At 40.1% G+C, this 26,438-nt stretch overlaps 1 protein-coding gene across 1 annotated transcript in view; it reads right to left on the bottom strand.

The window, feature by feature from the left end:
• Positions 1 to 12,657: 12,657 nt before the first annotated feature.
• Positions 12,658 to 26,438, bottom strand: part of LOC137261382 (uncharacterized) — a 40,881-nt gene continuing 27,100 nt past the window's right edge. The window contains exons 2-3 of the mRNA XM_067799125.1: positions 16,070 to 17,330; positions 12,658 to 13,532 (exon numbers count right to left, since the gene is read on the bottom strand). Coding sequence (XP_067655226.1) covers positions 12,754 to 13,532; positions 16,070 to 17,279 — 1,989 coding nt within the window. The 5' untranslated portion in view covers positions 17,280 to 17,330 and the 3' untranslated portion in view covers positions 12,658 to 12,753. The remainder of the gene's footprint in view (positions 13,533 to 16,069; positions 17,331 to 26,438) is intronic.

Raw genomic sequence — 26,438 nt, 5'->3', positions numbered from 1 at the left:
ATCTTAGTAATGTCCCTCTGCCCAGGCCATTATCTCAGTAATGTCCCTCTGCCCTGGCCATTATCTTAGTAATGTCCCTCTGCACAGGCCATTATCTTAGTAATGTCCCTCTGCCCTGACCATTATCTTAGTAATGTCCCTCTGCCCTGACCATTATCTTAATAATGTCCCTTCTGCCCTGGCCATTATCTTAGTAATGTCCCTCTGCCCAGGCCATTATCTTAGTAATGTCCCTCTGCCCAGGGCATTATCTTAATAATGTCCCTCTGCCCAGGGCATTATCTTAATAATGTCCCTCTGCCCAGGGCATTATCTCAGTAATATCCCTCTGCCCAGGCCATTATCTCAGTAGTGTCCCTCTGCCCTGGCCATTATCTTAGTAATGTCCCTCTGCCCAGGCCATTATCTTAGTAATGTCCCTCTGCCCTGGCCATTATCTTAGTAATGTCCCTCTGCCCTGGCCATTATCTTAGTAATGTCCCTCTGCCCTGGCCATTATCTTAGTAATATCAATCTGCCCTGGCCATTATCTTAGTAATATCCCTCTGTCCAGGCCATTATCTTAATAATGTCCCTTCTGCCCAGGCCAGTATCTTAATAATGTCCCTCTGCCCTGGCCATTATCTTAGTAATGTCCCTCTGCCCAGGCCATTATCTTAATAATGTCCCTCTGCCCAGGCCGTTATCTGGGCACCTTGTCTTATTGTCACTGAATGCAATCTTGAAATAGGACACTGTTGACAATTTCCAATATATAGTGCCGACAGCTGGTTTTGAACCTGCAACCCTTCACTCTCCAGCTTGGTGGTTGTATCCACTAGGCTACAAAGGATCTCTGTGTAGAATAAGACTGTCGGCATGAACTGTGTGTTCCTCACAAGACGGGTAATATGGGAAGCGCACGTGCAGGGTACTGGTAGCGTGTGCGAAGTACATGCATTGCGAGGTGTCAGCTGCCAGTCTTATCCCAGTTGATTTTCAACAGTAAATACCAAATGTCGAAATTACATCTAAAGCATATCTTCAGTCACATTATAACCCATGGGCATTATTGAAAAGTAAGCCCACTGCCCTCTAGAAATGCCCAATCCTACACATTATATATAGCTGGTGGTGGTGATAATAATTTTACAGGAATTTTACCCATTTTGTTGTGGAGGGGTAGTGGGGTCATCAATTTTATACACGTGAACTTGGGTGGGGGGTAGCTAGTTTGTACATTGGGGGATTGGGGAGGGCTTGGCAGCTTTGATTTTTATATAAATGAAATTCGCTCAGTAATGCTGGAATCATCACTTTACTGATAACCAACGAAGATCGGAGTTAGAACTGATCTTCAGTAACCAGTAACTGATGGGATCAGGTGGTAAGCTTCACTGGCTTGGTTGACACGTGTCATCAGTTCTCAGTTGCAGAGATTGATGCTCATGCTGTTGGTCACTAGATTGTCTGGTCCAGACACAATTACATGTATTCACAGACCACCACCATATAGGTGAAGTACTGCTGACTGCATCATGAAACTCTCTCACTCACCTGTCATGCGGATGACTTAAGTTCCAATTGCTACAATGATACAATGCGTGAAGTCCATATCTGATCTCCCTTGTCAGAATATTGCTGGAATATATCTAAAAGCAGCGTTAAACCATACTCTCTCATTCATTCATGCTTTTAGGGTTCAGCATTTTCAGCATTTGTGGTTAACGAATTTCTATCCTGAAATTATTCAATTTGAAATGATTTACTTTATCTGCATTTAAATATTTGACAGAAAAGTGTAAATTTTCTGGATCTGACCTTTTTAGAAGTGAGTAAACTTGAAGATTTGAACTATTTTTCTGTTGGTTTTGGCTTCAGGCTTAACAGAAGCCAATGCTTGCAGAGTTACCTCCCTTTGACCAGACTTAAATCAACTTGACCTGTTTTGTCAGAGTGGCATGACAAGGTGTCTTACAAGACAGTTGTCTTGTCATATCAGACAACAACTACATGCTCATGACAGCACTTTTGCTGCAGCTGTCTAATGTAGACTAACGTCTCCCGTCAGAGCGTTTGTAACTGAACCTACTTGTCATCAGAAAGTAGCATTAATAGTGCACATATCTGGAGCTCATATCTAGGCACATTGCCTACTCACGGCCTGCTTTACTATCCATAGTCATAGGACACTGTCATAGTTTCAGATACTTGTTCAACACCCTGGAGATCATACAACCCTGCTGTGTTAAACACTCATTGCCATCACACAACTGGGTGAACTGACACTATGTGAATCCAAGTATTTTGTCCAAGGATATTACGCAATTTGTCCACCTTGGGACCCAAACTTAGGTATCTCAACCAACCCAGGATCAAACACAGGTCTTCAGTATGACAGGCAGGCACCTTACAACTGCACTTTTGCAGATACAATTGTCAGAGGAGCATCAAGATGTCAGTGTTCCCTCAGAACTCAGCTCAGCAGAACTGCCATTTTGCATACTCTGGTTTTCAGAAAAGTCTGGTTAGGTAAAACTATTATAAATAAATATTCATATTTCCATGTGGGAAGATGCACTGCTTGTTCTGATCTAATTCCTTTGAAAGTCTCTCAACCTTCAAAATTCTCTCTCTCTCTCTCTCTCTTTCTCTCTCTCTCTGTCTCTGCTTCGCTCTGTCTGTCTGTGTGTGTCTCTCTCTCTCTCTCTCTCTATCTCTCTCTCTGTGTCTGTCTGTCTCTGTCTCTGTCTCTCGATCTCTCACATATGACACTAAAAACTCGGCTTCAATTCCCTAAAGATACAATGTGTGTATGTACAGGTATTTCTGGTGTCCCACCATGATATTGCTAAAACCAGTATGGGCATGTGACTCACTGAAGCATGCAATATAGTGTTCATCTTTGCATCAGCTGCATCACCAGGTCACAACTTAAAAGCAGCAGAAATTGACTGTACCCCAAAAAGGGGGCGTCAGCTACCCCACCAAGTGGATGTCATCTATTGACTGTACCTCACCAAATGGGCATCATCTATTGACTGTACCCTGCCAAGTGGATGTCATCTGTTGACTACCCCATCAAGTAGGCGTCACCTATTGACTGTACCTCACCAAGAGAATGTCACCTATTAACTGTATCCCACCAAGTGGGTGTCATCTATTGACTGTACCTCACAAGTGGGTGTCATCTATTGACTGTACCTCACCAAGTGGGTGTCATCTATTGACTGTACCTCACCAAGTGGGTGTCATCTATTGACTGTACCTCACAAGTGGGTGTCATCTATTGACTGTACCTCACCAAGTGGGTGTCATCTATTGACTGTACCTCACCAAGTGGGTGTCATCTATTGACTGTATCCCATCAAGTAGGCGTCACCTATTGACTGTACCTCACCATGAGAATGTCACCTATTAACTGTATCCCACCAAGTGGATGTCATCTATTGACTGTACCTCACCAAATGGGCATCATCTATTGACTGTACCCTGCCAAGTGGATGTCATCTGTTGACTACCCCATCAAGTAGGCGTCACCTATTGACTGTACCTCACCAAGAGAATGTCACCTATTAACTGTATCCCACCAAGTGGGTGTCATCTATTGACTGTACCTCATCAAGTGGATGTCATCTATTGACTGTTCCTCACCAAGTGGGTGTCATCTATTGACTGTACCTCACCAAGTGGGTGTCATCTATTGACTGTACCTCACCAAGTGGGTGTCATCTATTGACTGTACCCAAGTGGGTGTCATCTATTGACTGTACCCAAGTGGGTGTCATCTATTGACTGTACCTCACCAAGTGGATGTCATCTATTGACTGTACCCAAGTGAGTGTCATCTATTGACTGTACCTCACCAAGTGGGTGTCATCTATTGACTGTACCCAAGTGGGTGTCATCTATTGACTGTACCCAAGTGGGTGTCATCTATTGACTGTACCTCACCAAGTGGGTGTCATCTATTGACTGTACCCAAGTGGGTGTCATCTATTGACTGTACCTCACCAAGTGGATGTCATCTATTGACTGTACCCCACCAAGTGGATGTCATCTATTGACTGTACCCCACCAAGTGGGTGTCATCTATTGACTGTACCTCACCAAGTGGATGTCATCTATTGACTGTACCCAAGTGGGTGTCATCTATTGACTGTACCTCACCAAGTGGATGTCATCTATTGACTGTACCCCACCAAGTGGATGTCATCTATTGACTGTACCCCACCAAGTGGATGTCATCTATTGACTGTACCCCACCAAGTGGGTGTCATCTATTGACTGTACCTCACCAAGTGGATGTCATCTATTGACTGTACCCCACCAAGTGGATGTCATCTATTGACTGTACCCCACCAAGTGGGTGTCATCTATTGACTGTACCTCACCAAGTGGATGTCATCTATTGACTGTACCTCACCAAGTGGATGTCATCTATTGACTGTACCCCACCAAGTGGATGTCATCTATTGACTGTACCCCACCAAGTGGGTGTCATCTATTGACTGTACCTCACCAAGTGGATGTCATCTATTGACTGTACCCAAGTGGGTGTCATCTATTAACTGTATCCCACCAAGTGGATGTCATCTATTGACTGTACCTCACCAAATGGGTGTCATCTATTGACTGTATCTCACCAAGTGGATGTCATCTATTGACTGTACCTCACTAAGTGGGTGTCATCTATTGACTGTATCTCACCAAGTGGGTGTCATCTATTGACTGTACCCAAGTGGGTGTCATCTATTGACTGTACCTCATCAAGTGGATGTCATCTATTGACTGTACCTCACCAAGTGGGTGTCACCTATTGACTGTACCCCACCAAGAGAATGTCACCTATTAACTGTATCCCACCAAGTGGATGTCATCTATTGACTGTACCTCACCAAATGGGTGTCATCTATTGACTGTATCTCACCAAGTGGGTGTCATCTATTGACTGTACCCAAGTGGGTGTCATCTATTGACTGTACCTCATCAAGTGGATGTCATCTATTGACTGTACCCCACCAAGTGGATGTCATCTATTGACTGTTCCTCACCAAATGGGTGTCATCTATTGACTGTATCTCACCAAGTGGATGTCATCTATTGACTGTACCTCACTAAGTGGGTGTCATCTATTGACTGTACCCAAGTGGGTGTCATCTATTGACTGTATCCCACCAAGTGGATGTCATCTATTGACTGTACCTCACCAAGTGGGTGTCATCTATTGACTGTACCTCACCAAGTGGATGTCATCTATTGACTGTACCCCACCAAGTGGATGTCATCTATTGACTGTACCCCACCAAGTGGATGTCATCTATTGACTGTACCCCACCAAGTGGGTGTAATCTATTGACTGTACCTCACCAAGTGGGTGTCATCTATTGACTGTACCCCACCAAGTGGGTGTCATCTATTGACTGTACCCCACCAAGTGGATATCATCTAATGACAATACAACAGTTAATGGTTCATTTTGATTCTGAAGAACAACACAAGTGTAAGTAGTTTTCAGATGTACTCTTTATTTTGAACTATCATCTACACATAGATTGCGTGACAACTTACAACTGGTTGTACGAACATCTACATAACAATACAAGACCAAGCATCCACTAGAAGCCCAAAAAAAAATGGCTTGTTTGCCAAGTCTTCAAATCTGATATGTACACATCCACTGCAACGGGTCCTCGAACAGAATAAAAAACAGACTTAACAAATTAACTAACTCATTAAAATCAGTTCCTCGTGAGGTAGGACTAAACATGGCCACGTCTGTGTAGACTGCTACAACGAGACCTGCTTTCATCATTCCATAATCTCACTAACCAAGGTTAATCTGTCAAACAGGAGTTGTCTCCCCTTGACCAACCCAGTGTCAAAGAACCTTAATTTCCCAAGTTTACATGAGAAATGTGCAAGCTATATCCAAATAGTTTCACAAGTCTGAACTCTCTCTCTCTCCCTCTCCCTGGGTTCAATAAGTATTACATTTTGTGGCCAACATAATGGAATAAAGTGTATAATATATACATACTCTGAAGCACCATATCAAATAAATGCTATTTAACAGCAATGGGCAACAAAAGATGAGATCGTCATAAAGGGACATGGCTACTTTTCAGCATACACTGTGTGCAAATTGGATCGACTGGCGACAGGGATATAGACAATGTGTTTTGGAGAGTGAGTGAGAGAGGAATGAGGCAGGATGTTTCATTGGAACAGTCTACAGTTTAGAATAATTCAATACACACCGGTAAAAAAACACATAAACCACCATGCTGACAAAACATATGCCTCTGTTGTCATGACATCGATCAACCTTTAAACTAAAATTACACAAAAAAAGAAAAATACTTAAATACTTCATATGAAAATATTGAAACAGGTATAAGTTTTTCAAAGATTATTTTTTCAAATGTTGAAGATAAGTAAAGATTAATTACCAAAACCATATCCATTGCAAAACGTCAAAGGGAGTATATCACCATGACAACAGACGACAAATGTTAGCATCACCCGGGGCATCAAACAATAAGACCTATAACAAAGGCTCTCAAAACTAAACAACTAAATAAATTCTAAAATAACTTGAGACAATATGGAATGAACTAGCTTCCTGTCCAAATACTCGGAGACAGAACAACGCAGCAGCAGCAGCAGCAACAGCAGCAGCAGCGGCAGTAGAACTGATCGGAACTCAAAAACTATGAAGACAAACAGACAGTGGAGTGAGCCGCATCCAACACTCATGGCGAAAAATACAACCCTGGAGATGACGGCAGGAGTAAACAAGTGCGCGATCATTAAGTAGATACAATCGAGGCAATATCGTGGGAATACAAGCGTGTTGACTCAATCAGTTTAGCTACAGTAACACAAAGACTAACAAGTGTCTTCACTATATACACATTACTATAGAACAGAACGGTGATAAAATACAACCTTAACTTGTACATTTCTCTAGCATAATTGCACACCATCAAATACAGAATTCTAAGGAACACATCACACTTAGCAGGAAGACATTTCGACAAAATATACACTTGGCAGTTTCTCGCGTTGTCATTGGTTGGATTGATGTTAGCAGCGCTAACAACCGCAGACAATGAGAGAAAATTGACCTCTTGTGGTTTTCTTGGGGCAACAGAACAAATACTACCATCTTGACAACAAATTAACAGCACTGAAGCTGCTGATAAACAAATATTCATAACACTTGAATAGTTTTCTAGAAACAGTCCTGTGACTTGGCCAAACTTTTGACGTATGTTTATAATAATTACACATAATTTTGAAAACTGACTCTTTGATTCCATAATTAGATTTTGAAGAAAGCATACCTTGACCGTGGTTAGTGATTGGTCAAATGTTAGCACAGCAGATTATAGAACTTGTAGTTGCCATAACAATACAAAATTTCGAAGCACTTTTGGTCTCATGTAAAATATGATTTCAAGCACTTGATGTAGGACTTATGTCTTCCAAGTAAATTTGTAACAACCAATTTTCACATAGGAAAATATGTCCGAGGACTTGTGGCCTTTGTATGAACAGAGAAACTAGACACACACAACACGAGAACTTATGGCATTCTCTCACAACAATTTCTCCAATCACAACTAAAGGGAGGTAACTCCCATCTACAGACACACAGAAAAGACGATAGAATTTGAGATTCTAGACAATAAATGCACCTTTGGAAACAGTTGGTTTTTTGGCATCCATGCCATAAGTCAGGAGGGAAAAAAATGTCTAAATGCACACATAAATGGAAACATGATTGATTCAATATCAAAGGTTGTATCCTTAGAAAATAAATTTAATTCGCAGCAGTGGACAAGCCTTATACAAAGGGATCTATTACGAAAATAGACCTTAATACTAAATACAGGTTATTGCCATATAACAGCGTCCGGCGTCCGAGGGCGTCAGCACGACATGAAATAGACTTCTTGTCATCGCCAATCCTGGAAGAATCAGTCGACTCAACCGTCCGGGTTTAGACAAAGGTCAACAACAACACACGCACTTGGAAGAACTCTAGGCATTTTTCGGAAGTTCAAATCAACTCAGGTGTTCCACTAATGACACAGGTTGTCAAGAATATAGTACATGTCAAACATGAAAATTCTCCGATGTAATTCTGTTTGCTTACGGATTCATACCACAGCATTGTGTCAACAATTTCTAAAAATATAGATTAATTTCAACAGGCTAGGTGATAAAAGGGAAATAGTTTTCAGTCAGTAGCATCAGCTGTAGTAGGTTTAGAAAATTTGCATGGAATATAAACAGCATCTTGTCACATGCATAATGATTGGGTGATAATGGAACAATAAAACAATCTCAAAAAAGTAGATCATTAGCAGTATTGCTTTGAACATGTTGAGGTTATTCAAAAGAATAACCTCCAACAAAGTAAAACAACATAATACATTTGGGAGACAGGTGTATATAACATGAAAACAGATTCAGTTTGTAGCTCCTTGTGTCAAAACCCGGACACATGCATGCGTTCATAATAACATATCTCATATATTGCAGAAGAAAATATCAATATTCATTTACAGATTGCGTTATAATTTGCATACATTAGAAACAGTGCTTTTAGCCACAATGTTACAATCTTAAAGTATAATTCTCAGACAGACTTTGAGCCTAGTCTTGATGCCATACGAAGACCCTATGCTTTGCAAATCTGAACCCTTGGTTTCCAAATCGGCTCACATGACCTTGCTGCCAGCTTTGGATACTGCATGAAACTCTCAACCTGACATCAAACATAATCCCCTATCACAAACCTTGTGTTTCAAATTCAACTGGTAACGGCTTTACCGAAACGACTTCTCATAAACTGGCCTGTCTCGTCTCCCATTTGATGGTCAGTTTCACACAATTTCGAATGGACAGAATGGACATATCCAAAGCTAGCTAAAGGATGTTTTCACAAGAGACATCAGAAAACAATTTGTTAGTGACCTCATCGCACCACGCCGGCCGAAGAAGCAGTTTTCCGATGATGTTCAGAGTAAGCAAAGTCTAGGGCCCGACTTGTTCCATCCGTTTAATATTCATCTCAGGAAACAAAACAATGAAACAATTTAAGGCATTCGAATTTTGGTGGGAATCAACATTTACATCATTTCAAAATATCTTTGACACAGAGAGTGCGACAATCATATTTGATACGTGAACTGTAGACAGTAATATACTTGATCTATAGAGGCGTGGGATCACATACATGCTACACACACACACAAACACACACATTACACCATTCTGATGAGACATTGAGAACTCAAGTCAAAATATAAACATGTCTTAGAGGAAATGAACTTAGGAATGTGTGACAAAAATGATATATCAACTATAGCTGAATAGTAGACAACAGATGTCAGCCCTTTGGTTACAATTAAGACGCCATTTTGCATTTCAATGTTTCCAACAATGCCCTGACTGAAATATTCTGCTGAATAGCTCATCAGATACACACAAGATAATATCTTGAACTTTTTTCATATTCTTACATAAAGATCTTTGCTTTTCATCTATTCACACAATGTGTTCAGCTAAAGCCCAAAAGTCTTCTTTTTGCCAGAATTACGAATACAGGGTCTGAGGGACATGAGCAACAAAAATGGCGCCTTCCTATTTAATACTTACAACAGCACAGTCAATAAAGTGACTTTTCACACACAATGTGAGGAACATCATGGAACAGTTTCCATGTGAATAATACTATCTGAACTAAAGGGGGACAACTCTCCATATGAAGTATACAAAGGGGAACAACACCGTAGGTTGCATTTTAAAAGGGGGGTAATTGCTTACTAATCAGAATGACAAACTGATGCAGTGATGAGGTGGTTGCCATGGTGACAGCGACCACGAAAAGACTAGATTGTTTTAACGAACACATGAACCGGTTTTGGTGGGAACAAATTGCACTACTCAGTCATCGGACAACTACATTTTGTTAACCTGGGTATCTCACAAAACAAAAAACAAAAAAACCCTCAATTTATAGACAAAAACAACCAACAATCGTAGCAATGGCATTGTGTGTCAGGCCTGGCCATTGTACGACATTGTCTAGAACTTGAGTCTGACGTGATCAAAAACATAAGGTATATGACTAAAACTTCAATACATCTTCAAATAAAAGACAGAATATACAAGAACAAATAACAACTCGTGATGACGAATGAAATTGGCCACTGGTTGGTCACCATAGAAGAAAAAAGGCAAGTATTGTATCAGCAGTAAATGCAAATTGGAGTTAAGTAACACTGTGGAAAGGTAAAATACTCGGTGGTTTTACACACAAGAATGAACGTGGACATTCTTCATGCATTAAGTACATATTCTTCACATAAGTAGATTTGCTCTTACGTTGTAAAAGATTAAAACATTATCAAAAACATATTCAAATAGACTGTTTACTAAATTGTAAAATATTGGCAGTATTTCATACTTTCACAACAAACTGAATGATTTTCACTGAAGAGAAATGAGTATCAAGTGGAAAAGGTATTTGGTGCAAGACTGTACATTATTAAGCGATAGTTTGTATCAGTACCCTGTTGAGGAAGCAGAGATTCCACTGCATGATGGGAATGATAGTGAAACATCCTGATGCGGGATGGTGTGGGCAGCTTCCAAAACTCGGAATAACAACCTCACTGGATTTTGATTTGGGATGTCATGATTTGATCCTAACTATATTTGGTAGCAATGGATTCTGTGAAATGAGAATGATGTTTTGATTGTTTTTAGTTTCTCTTATATGGAAAAAAATAATGAAATAAATACTGACATGCACTGTTTCCACGTGACCAACCGTGATACCCTCAACAACAGATGACCAATGGGAGTAAGCACCGGTACGCTATTTGGGCCACCAAATAACACTGGGACATATCCAGGACACAATACAAAGTATAACAAAATGACACTGATGTACAACTGGGGTGGGAGGGGGCGGGGCAGGTGCAACTACGACTAGCACGACAGGATGATGTACAATAATAGAAGTCATGTGACCATCATGTGACTTGATTGGGATATATAGGTGGGATGTCATCAAAATATAATACTATGAATTCATTAAGCACTAAATATGACAAACTGTCAACAAGGACCTTTGGCATAGTCGGCCTTTTCACGAACACGACGAGTAGATGACAACACACTATGAGGAAATCTTTAAGGGACGCTGTCTAGTTAAAGCTATGTCCACATATCAAAATTTCAAAATAAGCACATTTCATTATCATCATTATCATCAGTAATCAAGTTAGACTGCTCTCGGCAGTATTACCTCAAGGCAGAGGGATTCTCACAACCCTGGTTGCTAGGTAACCGATATTCTATTGTCAACTCCATGGAAACCTCAGCACAGATAGGGCCCCTTTCCTAGACGGAAGACATATAGGAGAAATATACACACAAGACCGATCAGGGGCACGAACACAGATTATAAAAATATAATTAACTTTGCTAGCAGTTTAAATAGGAAAATCTTACAGAGATTTTTCTCTAAGTTTGCAATGGGATATATCAGCTGCACCTCTCTGTTATTGCTTCAGCATAGGACAGAAAGTTTCATCAAGTCAGGAAGAGACACTTCAACATTTCAACAAGGCTACTTCTACCACTTGTTCTACCGACGACAGGACGAGGTGACTACACTGACCTAGGACTCCTAACAAGCTAATCTCACAACCATTCAGTACACAGGGTTAGTTCCTGGGTATAAGGGCACAAAGTATCCACATCTGGGGGAGGGGGAGGGGAGAGGGGGAGGAGGGAAGGTTACAATGCTGGCCTCACCCCTACCACAATTAGAAATATACATCATGATTCATATATAGAATAAATGGATTTTGGGTTCCAACATTTACAACTTTGGTTTTGTGCAAGGTCAAATGGAATGCTTCAAGCATCTAGTATGGTTCTGAATTCTGATTGGATGACAAACAGGAATGCCTCGCGCTGGTTGGATGAAGAAAACAATGATGATGATTTGGATTGGTGAATAACAGTTGTCATGGCAACAAGTAGTTTGACAAACCTTGGTCGGCCTAAAAGCCAAGAAACAAAGGAATGGATATGTTTATGTCCAAAATATCTCTAATACTCTGGCACTATCAAAATACTCAATCTTGGTCCAAGTCTTGTGACGAGAATGTGTGTTCAAAACCAAACACACACAATATATATATAATATATATATATATATAGATGACACAATGAGATATATACTGAGATTATTACATGTTTGAGATATGGCTGTTGGATATGTGTGTCGCCAAGACAAACAGCGTCTTCAGCGAACGATGAGACTTGACTGTTTGGTAGCTACATCTGATGGATTGTGGTGTGATAACCCAAATGGTATTGCACTCTCTCCAATAGGAGAAGCTCATGCACCAAGGTCGAAGCACATCAAAACCAATGCGCCCTTTGGAGACAGTTTTTTGTAAAATATTCAGCACTTGATTTGATCTTTAGCGAAAGTCCAAAATACCAAGACATCCTTTAATCGAAGAGTCCGACTTGCACGTTACCAGCTCTGAAATGTCTATGTGATGAGTCAGAAAGGAACAAGAGACTGCTAATGCTTGACCTTAAACGGTAGCTCCATGCCAATCTGGTTATCAAACAGAGTCTAAACCATCAACAAGTCTATCAGGTCATTGCAGATCGAGTACATCATCTGAACTTCCCGTTCCATACCCTCCATGCATATCTCCCAGCATAGAGCTACTCTGCCATATCCTCCTCGTGAGTGTTGCTCTCGATGACATCCTGCAACAATTCATCAACAGAGTCGCTGTCCGCACTGATTCCCTTCTCCTCAAAATTCAAATTTGGAACCAGGATGCTCAACATGCGTACGACGTTCAGACGCAGCATTCGCAGTTTGGCGCCATGCATGCAGTTGCTGCATGTGGCCTTATCGTGGAAGCGGTTGTATTTATCATGGATTGAGTTGAACATGTGCTCCTTCAAGCTTGTCTTCTTGCTAAGGTCGATGGCTCCGCAGGATTCTTCCAGAAGGTTGTTGATCTGTGACGGTGTGCTGGTGGGGAACGCCGGGGTCGTGGGGTGACTGGTGGGCACATGGCCGTTCCCCGGAGTTTGGGGCAGTGAGCCCGGGCTGCGGTTGTGTGGCAGATCAGCGTAGTGTGGTGAAGCATGCCCATTGACTGAGATGTGTGGACTAGACTTGTTAATGGGAAGGGGCTGAGATACCATATTCTCTATAGCACTCTTGGCTATTTCCATGGTTTTGGCAGCGAGATCTATGTTGGCTTGCTGGTTCATGTGGGGAGACATGATTGGAGGAGTGGGCATCTTGAACATGGGTGACTCTGGGAGCACCTGGGTGGCCATGTACCCCATGCCACGAGGGGACCGAGTTCGCTTCTCCTTGATGTAGTAGGACATGATGCCATCGTGTTTGTTGATGATGTGACTCTTGAGGCTGTGACTCTGACTGTATTGAACTCCACAGGCTCCACAGATGTAGGGTCGTTCACCTGGGGAGAAAGACAAACATATAAATAGAAAGGTAAAAAGACAGGTGATAAGTGGAATACTATCAAAGCTGCTTTTAACAAAACTCATTTACTGGATGAGAAACTCAAGTCTTAAATTTCTTTCACAATCAGATATCTAAGCTCTGCCAGCACAGAAACCACATATATATAAGCTCTGCCAGAACAGAAACCACAGAGATCCAAGCTCTCCCTGCACAGAAACCACAGATATCCAAGCTCTGCCAGCACAGAAACCACATATATATAAGCTCTGCCAGAACAGAAACCACAGAGATCCAAGCTCAGCCAAAACAGAAACCACAGATATCTAAGCTCTGCCAGAACAGAAACCACAGATATCCAAGCTCTGCCAGAACAGAAACCACAGATATCCAAGCTCTGCCAGAACAGAAACCACATATATATAAGCTCTGCCAGAACAGAAACCACAGAGATCCAAGCTCTGCCAGAACAGAAACCACAGATATCTAAGCTCTGCCAGAATAGAAACCACAGATATCCAAGCTCTGCCAGCACAGAAACCACATATATATAAGCTCTGCCAGAACAGAAACCACAGATATCCAAGCTCTGCCAGCACAGAAACCACAGATATCTAAGCTCTGCCAGAACAGAAACCACAGATATCTAAGCCCTTCCAAAACAGAAACCACAGATATCCAAGCTCTGCCAGAACAGAAACCACAGATATCCAAGCTCTGCCAGAACAGAAACCACAGATATCTAAGCTCTGCCAGAATAGAAACCACAGATATCCAAGCTCTGCCAGAACAGAAACCACAGATATCCAAGCTCTGCCAGAACAGAAACCACAGATATCTAAGCTCTGCCAGAATAGAAACCACAGATATCCAAGCTCTGCCAGAACAGAAACCACAGATATCCAAGCTCTGCCAGAACAGAAACCACAGATATCCAAGCTCTGCCAGAACAGAAACCACAGATATCTAAGCTCTGCCAGAATAGAAACCACAGATATCCAAGCTCAGCCAGAACAGAAACCACAGATATCCAAGCTCTGCCAGAACAGAAACCACAGACCAAGCACAGAAAGTATTGAAGAGATGATCATCCGTGTTGATGTTAATAGCGTGACAAAGTTTAGTCTTACAACGCTTCTAACAACATCCCAACAATATCACAGCCGATCAAACCACACATTGTACACATATGAGGATTCAAACCTAGACCTTTCACAAGGCTACTCAACCTCCCATCAATGTAAACATCCTAAACATAGTAATATAAAAGAAAACTTATCTCAAAGGCCATCTTTTTGTCTTAACACAGTACTCCAAATCAGTGAATACTGCTAAATATTTTGAAAGAAATATAGTGATAACATGACTGAATAAACAGCAACATGAAAGAATCAGGTGTTCTGTATTTATTTTGGAGTAGTATATATTCTGAGTTCCCTAATTCCTGGGATACTCAGCATGGCGTCTAACAAGACTACAACATTTCCGGAGGAGTGAGTGGAGCAAATAAATACAGCAAATATTCTACATCTATTTCAATCACGACTTGCTACCATGATATCCGAAACAGCAAGAAATGCAGACACCTCTTCATACAAACTTCACCTCTGTTTATCTTACACAATTAAGATCAACTAACTTCTTCAAATAAGTACACGCTTATTTCCACAAATCGTTTCTTTTAAATCTTGAGGATGCCACCTCAGTAAAACATCTGTATAAGTTGGCTAACTTTCCCGACAGCGAGGCAGGTCAAATAACAAAGAATGTAGTGAAAAAAATTAAAAACAAAAAGTCAAATATTTCAATGTTTGTTTGTTCGGATATTTAGGAGAAAGTTGGAAAATAGGACAAAATAATTTACTTTTCACAGGTAGGTATGAGCCGGTGATGGGGAAACATGCACGGTCCACAAACATGGCTGACAAACAGAAGCAGTGAAGGGAATACCGACATGGTTGTCGGGAGAGACGAGGGGGAGAAACTGCTGCATCAGCAGTTCATAAACAAACACAAAATATACAACTCAAACTATTTCAGCAACTTTAAGATTAGCGGAACAAGAATGTGTTTATTTGTAGTTTGGAGACATAACTTGGAAAGAGTCACCTGTGCATACTCATGTTAATAAATAGCACAACAAGCACAGTGACACAAAATATTCCTAATATGGTCACAAAACCAAGCAAAAGACCATCCAAATTTGGGAAACACATGGAATTACATTCATCACCGCAACAGGTCATGAATTCTATGACTAATACAGAATTTATCAAATATCAATGTGTGTGTGTGTGTGTGTGTGTGTGTGCGTGTGCATGTGTGTGTGCATGCATGTGCATGTGTGTGTGTGCATGTGCATGTGCGTGTGTGCACGCGAGAGAGAGAGAATAAGAGATACAAAGACTGAGACTCTCTTGGCAACTTCTCACTGACTATAGTGCTTTGCTCACCGAAGGGAAACCAGAAAGGATATCATTGTTTCAAGGTACAACCTATCTACCCAACAACATTGAACTCAACCAGTATACGTACCTGTATGTATTCTTAGATGAACATAGAGATTGCTCTGATGCTTTGTAGTGTAGGGACAGTGGGTACACTTGAAGTACATGTCATTCCCGTTCTCTGAGCGTGCTCGTCGAACAGGACCCTTGCCATGGTGAGTGTTCTCGATATGATTTTCCAGGTTCTTCTGGCGACGAAATGTTCTCTCACAGAACTGGCACTTCAAATAGTCTTTCTCCACCTCAGCAGCTAATTTGGTTTCGAATGGAAGATACTTTCTGGCCAAGCTATGATCCATGGGACTTGGTGGGAATGGAAAGAGGGGCAGACCGTTGAAGGACCCGTGGAACCAGTTGTTTATTTTGGAAGCTGCGTACACATGTGGGGAATAAGCAGTTTCACTGATATTGGAAGCCATGGGCATAGTGGAAGGCATCCCGCCTATGTTTCCAGGCGGGAGGGGCTGGTTTTCTTTCTGGTGCTCCAGATTGTCAATGACGTGGGGAGGAAGATGATGTTGCAGCCCATTGGGTGGCCGGTGATGTACTTCTTCACCGTCCAGTTCCACAGAGGGAGTTTCTGATAGACGCAGGGAGTGATCGCCCTCCTTCACATCCATATCCTGGCAACTCATATCTGTGGAGCCACCATCAACCTCGTCCGCTCCCCCACGAGCCATGTCGATTGTCAGCGAGCCGTTCATCATTTCCTCCTCACTGTCATCACTGCAGTACGTCTCGGAAGTCTTCATACGTCGGACAATATCTTCTAATGTAGGTTTTCGCCTTGACCTTGGTCGCTCGGGGCAACTCTCTATGGACTGAGGGCTGTTGCTGCATCCTGTCTCAAGGTCAGTGGTTGCAGGGTGTCCGACTTCAGGAGGGGACAAGGATGAGCTCTCCCCAGATTCGTCAGACTGTTGTAGGTTATTGCTTGTGGTGATGACATCGTCAGTGGATGGTTTGACCATGTTGCCGGTCATGTCTGCTGCCTCTTCTTGGAGCTGGTGGGATTCTGGGGACAGGGGCTGAGCTACAGCTGGCTCTGACTCGTGGCTGGAAGATTCCACAATCATCTTGCTGTTGGGTACGCTTCTGCTTTCTAAGACTGATGAATGGTGCAAGGCAGAAGTGAGGGAGACGGAGGTGTGCTGGGCGAGCGCGTTCAAGGACAGGCTATCGTGTGCAGTAAGCTTCTCACTAGTGGGCAGGCAGGTAGCAGTCTCTATTTCCATCATTGTGAAGCAGAGGGTTGGTTATTGTGCATCAGAGACCTCTGAATCATTCTCCTGAAACAGACACAAACATCATCAGTAATGCAGGCAAAAATTATGTAAAAAACTTAAATAACTTTTAACTTCAAAAACTTCAGAATTCAAGAAACAATGTTCTCCCTTAAATGCACCAAGAGAGGAGGGATTGGTGACAGCAGTGATCCAGAAAGGTGAGAAATGCTGTTGAATGACCAACTAAAACATTAAAAACACACCTGTAATCAGCACTGACCTCTGACTTCAGCACTTACCACCCAAAACATATAGCCCACAATCATCAGAAACCATCACATATGACAACATAAAATACTTAGAAATACATGCCATAAATTCTTTAAAAAATAAAAACACTTTAAACTACACATATAAACTGCAGAACGACTTTCCACCTCAATACCACGTACGACATATTGAATGTACATCGACAGATTTCCGAAGCCAAGCCATATTTTGCATTGCCACGGCCATCTGCCAGTTCTCAGCTACAAGACAAAAGTCGACCTAAGACCAACACGACTGGGGATATAAATCTAGCAATCCATCTATGGTAACCACAGCACCTATGGCATGGCTTCAATATGGTGATATAGATATGTGTCCCCACCCGCTACTGCTGTTGCTGTAGTCTGATTACAACACCAGCCTCATATCACGCCAGTGTACCATGATCGCTGTCCCACAGCCAAGCACCCGACAAAGATGGACATTATCACTAACCAAATATACACAGCAATCAACCCACAAATCGATATTAACCGTTCACATTAATACTGTAATGAGACAGCAGGATTAAAAAGTAGTACTGAAAATTCTTACAAATATTCCCCAAACTACAATCATGAAATATTGATAGGCATTTGAGATGATTTCCTGTTTGGATGATTACAATCTATGGATATTACAAGTTAATGTCAATATATATGATGACATTATCTGAACATAAAGCAGGGACAAAGTAATCTATCAGCCATCACAGAATTAAAACTTCAAACAAGGCAGATGCTAGAATTACGCTAGTTTATGCTACTTAAAAGCAGAAACATAGCTGGCAGTTGAGAACAATTAAATATACATTACTCCAGGCAGATGAAGTCATCTCCAAGACCTGCATCAATGGCTACACAGTCGATAAGACATTTCACACCTCTATCCAGTCACTGGTGTATGTAACTGATCTAATAATCTCCCTTAGCTTCAAGCATATTGTCACAGATAGGTAACTCTCTGCTTTGAAAACACTGTCATAGATCTCTCTTCTATTAATTGTTATTCTCTTACAAAGCAACTTGATTGTTTTTGTAACACAATGTCCATACTGTCGTATCAATATTATTTGAACTTTTCTTTTTTGCAGTAATGTTTTGCAGGCATGGAGGAATATTAAACATATAATTCGCTAGATTCACGTTATTGTTTTACATTGTGTGATGGATGATGAGAATTAATATTAGTATACTTCCCCTTTTCTTTCACATTTCAGCCAAGCACATTACCAAATCCAATATTTAAGAAATGAGAAATGGTAAATAGAGGGAATTTGAAATCCAAATTAAATGAAAGCTAGATCTGAAATAAAGTGTTCTCAAACAGATAATATTCCCAGGTGAAATATTCAAGAAAATGTCAAACTGATGTGAAAAAAGATTGGAGATTATACAGATGACATCGAGATGGATCTAGCATGATCAAATTTCTGATAGATTTGATGAAGTATCGTTTCTTTCACTAACAAAACTGAAGTGTTTCTTTAAACTGTCAAATTATGATTTATCATGCTTGAGTAGTTATGCATACAGTTTTGCTTCTCACTAATTCTTTATCTATTTTTCTGGTCAGTTATAGTTTGACAGATCAGTTTAATTTGGGATCCGGTGAAAACCTTCATCACTGATCTTGATTGATAGATCAATAACAGTTGCAAACGACAACAAAATTCAACTTCACATGCTCGCAGAAAAATTCACAAATCCTGCATTCTTATCAGGATACAGGGCAAGAGGGCTGGCATATTGGTTGCGACAAGTTGACAAGATTTCACTATCCACTCACCTAATCAATCAAAGTTTACAACCAGATAACTGCACAAATCAATACAAGATAAGGGCAACTTGGCCTTTGTAATCTATGTCTCTCTGTCACACCTTTGCTAATGGAATAAAAAATATGAAAACAACAACAAGGGAGATATAGACGGTCATCATGCAAAGAACTCACTTCAATACTTTCTGATAGTCACCTGAACAACATATGACTGCAAGTACTTTTTGATTGTCCCAAGATCTATTTGTGTAGATTAATATTAAAGCCAGTTTGAAATAAATATAAAAACATATTTTTGATGTTACATAAACTGAAAGAAAGTTCAATCAATCATTTAACCCACCAACACTGACCTGAATCAGAGCCAGTCAAGAGTTATCTCCCTTCCATTGTAAGAAATTTCACTTGAAGTCAAGTTAACACGCGTATGAACTTTTTGCACTAAATTTATGTCAAGTCAAACATTTTCTTGCATTATGATCAAAATACTGTGTTTCAAACCTGTCATTTCTTACTGACACGATCTCTGATGTCAGACAAATTATCTTAACTACAAAGTCTGATTCAGCTATTCATACAAAGCAAGAGCCTAGTAAAATACTCTTCAGTCCAGTAAGATCCATACAATAACACTAACAAGTACTGCAAGTGATCTACCAACCCATGTTCATGCAAGTGTTCAAGAATTTATACACAGATGCAAAATATCTTAAATTCCATGTTTCCCAATAATATGATTGGAAACGGTTTGATTACATGGATTTACAAACACAGCAGTTTCTGAAACTACAACATGCAAACATTTTCCCCTGAAAACTAACTTAATTTTCAGAAGCATTTAGTGATGTTATATTTTTAAAATAACACAAAATAAATTGTCCAAGCAAGAGCAATGATAAGCATTCAAATTACAAATGCGTCTGCAAATGACACAATTTTTTCCTGTTTTTCAAAAATGACACCAGCAGTGCCCATATTATTAAAGAAAGAAATACACCTAAAACTTCCAATTTCTTCAAGAAAACCAAGAGGCTCAAAGATGTCCTAACTTCCAATATGGCCATTGTTCTCTGTTCCACGACGTAGCAGAACCAAATATTTTATCATATTCTATTCTATCCTCAGTGCAGGAATTAAAACGAGAAATTCCCCTTTCCACTGTTTGAATGGCGCAGAGAAATAGGCCCTAATTAACTAAGATTATGTCAATCGACTCTGAAACGAATTAATCTTGACTAAGAAATTCTGCCAGCGCCTTTCCGGCTTTGATGCAAAAAGCATTTTAAATGAATCACTTAAAATGCAGGGTCCTGCGTAGATTTGCTAGTATTAAACAAAGGAAATGATTGCGAGGATGTGTCAGAAACACTTAGGATCAATACAGTTTTACATTCTCAGCGATCACGGACTGCCAGATTTCCCTATAGCTCAAATGCTCTGCGCTTACTTTAATCTTAATTCCAAAATGCATTGATATATGACGGTAATATCAACCGTGCTTGCAGGTCGGTCTCCAGGGGACTATCTAAGCATATGCATGATATGTAGAGAAAACATTGTTTCATTTCACAAAAGATAAGTTACCAATCGTCAGAAGGTAGGGATCAGGCCAGGTCCTTTGTGTGGTGAGTAAACAAGGGCCATCTGTCAGGCTCTGCAGCCAGCGAGGCCGGCCTCTGTTATCTTATCCCTGCCATTCAGTCCTGTATATCACGCTACACAATCAAACACTACACAAAGCCTCCCTTCCACAACCAATTTCCACAAAATCAAGGGAGGGGGAGGGAGAGAGAGAGCTAGGGTGGTGATGTCATAGAATCAGAGCTAAGCTGTTTTCTTTTTCAGACAAAGCGATCATCGTTCGATTGGTTGGTCGCGTTCAGATTGCGATATACCCCCTTCTCAAAGGTCATCTATTCATTCTTATTCCGAGAGGCTGTGGTGAACAATAATAGCTTCAATCAATAGCACCATTAATAGATTTCGTCAAAGCCTGTGTTTGCCATCAGTAACGTGCCACTTCAAATCTGTCGTAGCGATCAGCAGGGCGCAGGCAGCTACCGTCCCAACGACCTCCCTGTCGACCCATCGTGCTGTCACTTACATGCAGGGTGCCATAATTAGTCCATTTCACAATGGCTTCTGTGATAGAGAAATCTACATCTAATAGAAGTCTGCATGTGTTGTTGCAAGTACACAAAGACCAACTAAATAATCAGTTTCAACCAAATGTTCAGCTAATAAACTATCATCCATTCTGACCAAGCTCTACCAATATTATTTCTGATATGTCAACCGACCATGAGAACAGTTCAACACAACGATGCCATGGAAACAGTCCTAGCTATTCTACACCTTCTTACAAACTGTACTTATCAGCTCTTTACCATTATTTCCATGTATGGGTGCTGGGAATTCTGTATCCAAGAACACAAAGTTCTTTGAAATATTTTTAAGGCTTTTCTTATTGGTTTGCTATTTCAAAAGTTTTCTCATGTTTTTCATTGCAAATTGAAAGTAAGATCAGCTTTTAATCTTTGCCTTGCACAGAATTCTGCCTGATTTCACGTAATTCATTACTCAAACAATAAATATTGCATGACTTACTTCAAAGAGACTAATGAATACATTAAGCATCAAAGCCTATCTCATAAAGATATAATTACGCAAACTTTTACTCCGGGCAAAATAGCTTAAATTTCACATCTTCAAAATCACAAATAATACCAAAGAAAACTTCAAATCTCGAAGGTTCAATTTAAAAAGGACATCTCAGCTGAACAAGCAACTGACTTAGGGAGCCAATCTTTGTGATTACATAAACAAACTGGCACAAAATTATCACCTGAACTGACATCCCAAGTTTTCATCTTCAAAGTATAAGTATCAGATTTAGGCAAAAAAACTCAGCAATGTTTTTTGAAAGCTCGATAGCATTGAACAAGTTGAGATCCCTGGGCTGTGATTGAATGGTCCTGAGGACCAGAATTCAATTCTTCGGAAGATATGAGCGTGTCTTTGAGTGTACATACATGACACCTTCAATCCCCCTGCAAGCCAAATATGGCGTACGCTGACCTTTTATCTCCTCTACATCAGAGGGACGTATCACAAAACATTTATTGGACAAGACAAACTTTTGACATGTATAAATGATTAATCTGGCAGAATCTCCTATGACACATGCATGCAGGGCTTTTCTACGTCTTGAGAGCCGATTACGCATCTAGTAAGATGGCAAGCCATTACAGGCCTGTGACCAGCAAGAATCGCTGTTTTTTCTCGTCTGGTATGAACGACTCATGACAAACACCGGCCGGAATGAGTATGTGTTCCCTTATATGTTCGTGTGACCATGTGACCACGTAACGATAATGAAGGATGTGCTGCTAGGTCCTGACTAATGATGATGTCACCAGTCTTCTGCACCAGCTACCTCAGGTCCAGATACTCACAAAATAATATACCATTCCAAGTTGACTTTAATCTTGCAATTTCAATTCATAAAGGATCATTTGAACTGATCTAATATCTTTCTTAGACAGCAGAGTGTTTGAAATCACAAAGGATACAAGCTAGTCACATACTGTGATAAACCATCCGATGTACATATTCTGTAAAACACTGTTAAAGTATGTCACAGGAAAAGAATTTGCATGCCTCGTGCTTAAAACCTTTTGTATTTTTTAAATGATTAATTGAACAGGACATATAAAACATAAATGAACATGAATGTACTGATAGCAGATTTCTGAGGATAGAAACTTCAACTGTCAGTGTAAATGTGTAACGTCAGTGTAACTACTATTTGGTCGTGTTAATGAGTTTCATTTTCCAGAATAATTAAGCCACATTTAATAACGAGTATTCAAACTGGGCCATAATAACTAAGGAGGCTTACAAGAGAACTGATGAAAGCATTAAGTAACCAGATGATATGGAGGACATAAACATAATGTATTGGAAAATCAGAGGTATATAATGTGATTATAGATCTCTGAATGATTTTAATTAACCAATCACAATCCAGTATTTATTGAAGGCATGGTAGAATGTGAAAACAAGGCCACAAATAAGGTTAATGCTTTTTGTTTGAGGGAAAGACTTGTTTCTAACGAAGGTAATTATTTTAGCATTCTTAACTTGCCCATAAATATCATCTATACTTCTTAACTGAACATTGAAACATCTTACATTTAAAAACTAACCCAATAAATCAGGACTCCACTAATGCCATTTTGTTTTGACCCATTTTTTAAAACATACATGAAAACAAAAAAAACTTGCCTGACACCATGGCGAGTTGTGAAACCCTTGTTATAAGAAACATACAAGGTACTTGCATCAAAACTGTCAACACAAGTTTGTTTTGTGTACAAACAGTACCTCGTACAACTGATTGATTAGGATGTACTCCGATTGGAAATGTCACTTCAAAAATTCTGTCAACATGTCATTCTGCACCTTATCACAACACAGGAATATTTGAAGGTTGACTTCGGGAGTGTCCAGTCATGTGTTAGGTGACATTGTGACCAATCATGTCAGCGCATGCTGTCCTCAATGTTTCACAGAAAACTTTGTCACATTCAAATGCCTGTCCAAAATGCAACCTCATATATTCTGATAGTAAGAGAATACAATTTCAACATATAGGCCATTCAAAAACTTAGGGGATATTCCATTTTGCAAGCATATCACCAACCAATGCCAGTGCATATGAGAAAAAGAAATACGTAACCATACTGATGTAACATTTTCAAAGGAATTTAATAAATTGTCAAATTTCCCCTTAATTTCTTTTTATCATCTGTTTCCTCCTTGACTTCATCATTTGTATTTTATCAATCTGATATCCCCCTACTTCTTGTGACAGGTATAATTGAGGGCAGTATTTTGAAACTGACAAAGAACAGAATATACAGTTCATAAAAAGCAGTACATCATAATTAGCAAAATAATTCAAACCATTGCAAAGATTTCTGAGATTAGTGCAATTACTCAACCTCATAATCAGTGCCATATCAGCACATTAATAAAACAATTCTGTGTTGATATCATGAAATTCAGATTAATAAACCCAAATAATTTATCATTCATTTTGAACATGTTTCTAAAACCAAAAGGAGCATATCTACAGTCAGCACTGAAGCAGTGATAATGAGAGGCCATGACATATATTCCATCTTTCAATGAGCATAAAATATAGCAATGGAGGTACATGGATCATACAATGTAACACTGAAGCTAGGTGCTGAGCATGGATGTGAGGTTAATTTCACACCGCTTCATCAATATTCCAGCAATATCATGGCAGGGGCACAAGAAATGGGCTGCACACATTGTACCTATGTGGGGAATCAAACTCGGGTCTTTGGTGTGACAAGCAAATGCTTTAGCCACTCGACTACCCTACCTTCCCTTCCCTTTCCCACATCATGTCAGCTTGAGGTTTAATGAGCTACTAGCATACTAGCATACTCTAATCATGTAGAAACTCAGATTCTACCAAGGATCACTGGATTCTGGAACAAGCAAGGGACATAACTCATGATACCCATGCCTCTTCAGGGTGAACACAAATGTGTCACTGACCATGCTTTCGGGATAAAAACTGAACACAATGATATATTCTGCAGAGGTGAAAACTACAGGGATTTGTAAAATAGATGAACTAAATTGGCATTCTAAAATCAAAGTTGAGGCCACATTTTTCTTCATGCAAATGACAAGAATTATATATATATATATATATATATATATATATATATATATATATATATATATATATTCCCTATGCTTTGTTCTCGTCACTCAACTTCAACTAATACTTCAGCTTGTTTCACCAAGACATTTTTTAACCCATGGGGATTGTATCTGCTAAGTGTATGAAAAAATGCTGATGGCATTCAAAAAGACATTATCAAAGCCACCAAGCGTCCACCGCAATTGTAAAGGAGGCAACTACAATGATTAGTTTCACTTCTTTCTCACTAGAACACCACGAAAACTAGACAGATGCAACTTGACGGACAACAAACCATCAAAGAATTGATACTGAAACTGGCAATAAGGCAGTAATTGCCTTGGTAACAATTGCATCACTTTCGGATTGACAAACACGTACAAATAACCAGCATAAAGACGTTACCTATGAAATAAACCATGAAGGCAACGATATTGAAAGTGGCAAATCTCACCCAGCTGCCCTAATCTCTCAATATGACAAACAACACAACTAACAGCATCACTCTGCACTACCTACCGGGCCGCTTGAAGATAAGGCATCGTTGGTATCCTGTTTGCCCAATCAATACCGATATCCGAGAGGTCAATCAATTTTCACAAATGATATACGTCCAGTCATTATTTTGTCTACAGCGGCCCGTAATGATTCATGGTCAATCCCCTTGAAGTTGATGACTATATTCTGTGGGTAGGGCAAGGAGTAATGGCCGACATAAATCGTTACGGTGCAATATAACGCAAAATATCATACTGGCCAATAACATCATATATAGGTTTACACAGTGATGGCCATAGCTGCGTACTTATTACAATAACTGCAACTGATGTTGCAGCTTTGCGATTAACTCTATCTGCTATTGTCCTGGAACGACTCAAACCCTTGGCAGATGGGGACGACGTTTTACTGTGGATGCTGCAGTTTCATGGGGACTAATTTCTCCTGTCACGAGTATATATGTATTTACAACATAATAATTCAATATTCTTTAACAACAGCAGGAACCGTCAGCTACTTCATCAACCTTATCAGAACTGATCGATACAATGCATGACTGTTTTGAACATAGTAAATTTAGACTGAAGAACACTCAGCCAGTCATAAAGTTGCTGATTCACAAAACTGAAGGAACGGTTATCAGAAAACTTAGACTACAATAAAGTTATCCAAAAGACTAACTGTTGCAGAAGGGTTTAAGACTTAAATACCTACCTTTCATACAACTCTACTTTAGGCATACTAAAGCAGCTGGTTTTGTCTGTCACAGAGTGCACTGTCATAAATTCTTCAAAATATACAGAACCATCAGAAGAGAACTCCATAATCCAGTAAATAAA

The sequence above is a fragment of the Haliotis asinina genome, chromosome 14, assembly GCF_037392515.1.
Source record: "Haliotis asinina isolate JCU_RB_2024 chromosome 14, JCU_Hal_asi_v2, whole genome shotgun sequence".
Lineage (NCBI taxonomy): Eukaryota > Metazoa > Mollusca > Gastropoda > Lepetellida > Haliotidae > Haliotis > Haliotis asinina.
Note: the sequence above shows the minus strand (reverse complement) of the source record. Positions and strands in the feature narration are given on the sequence as shown.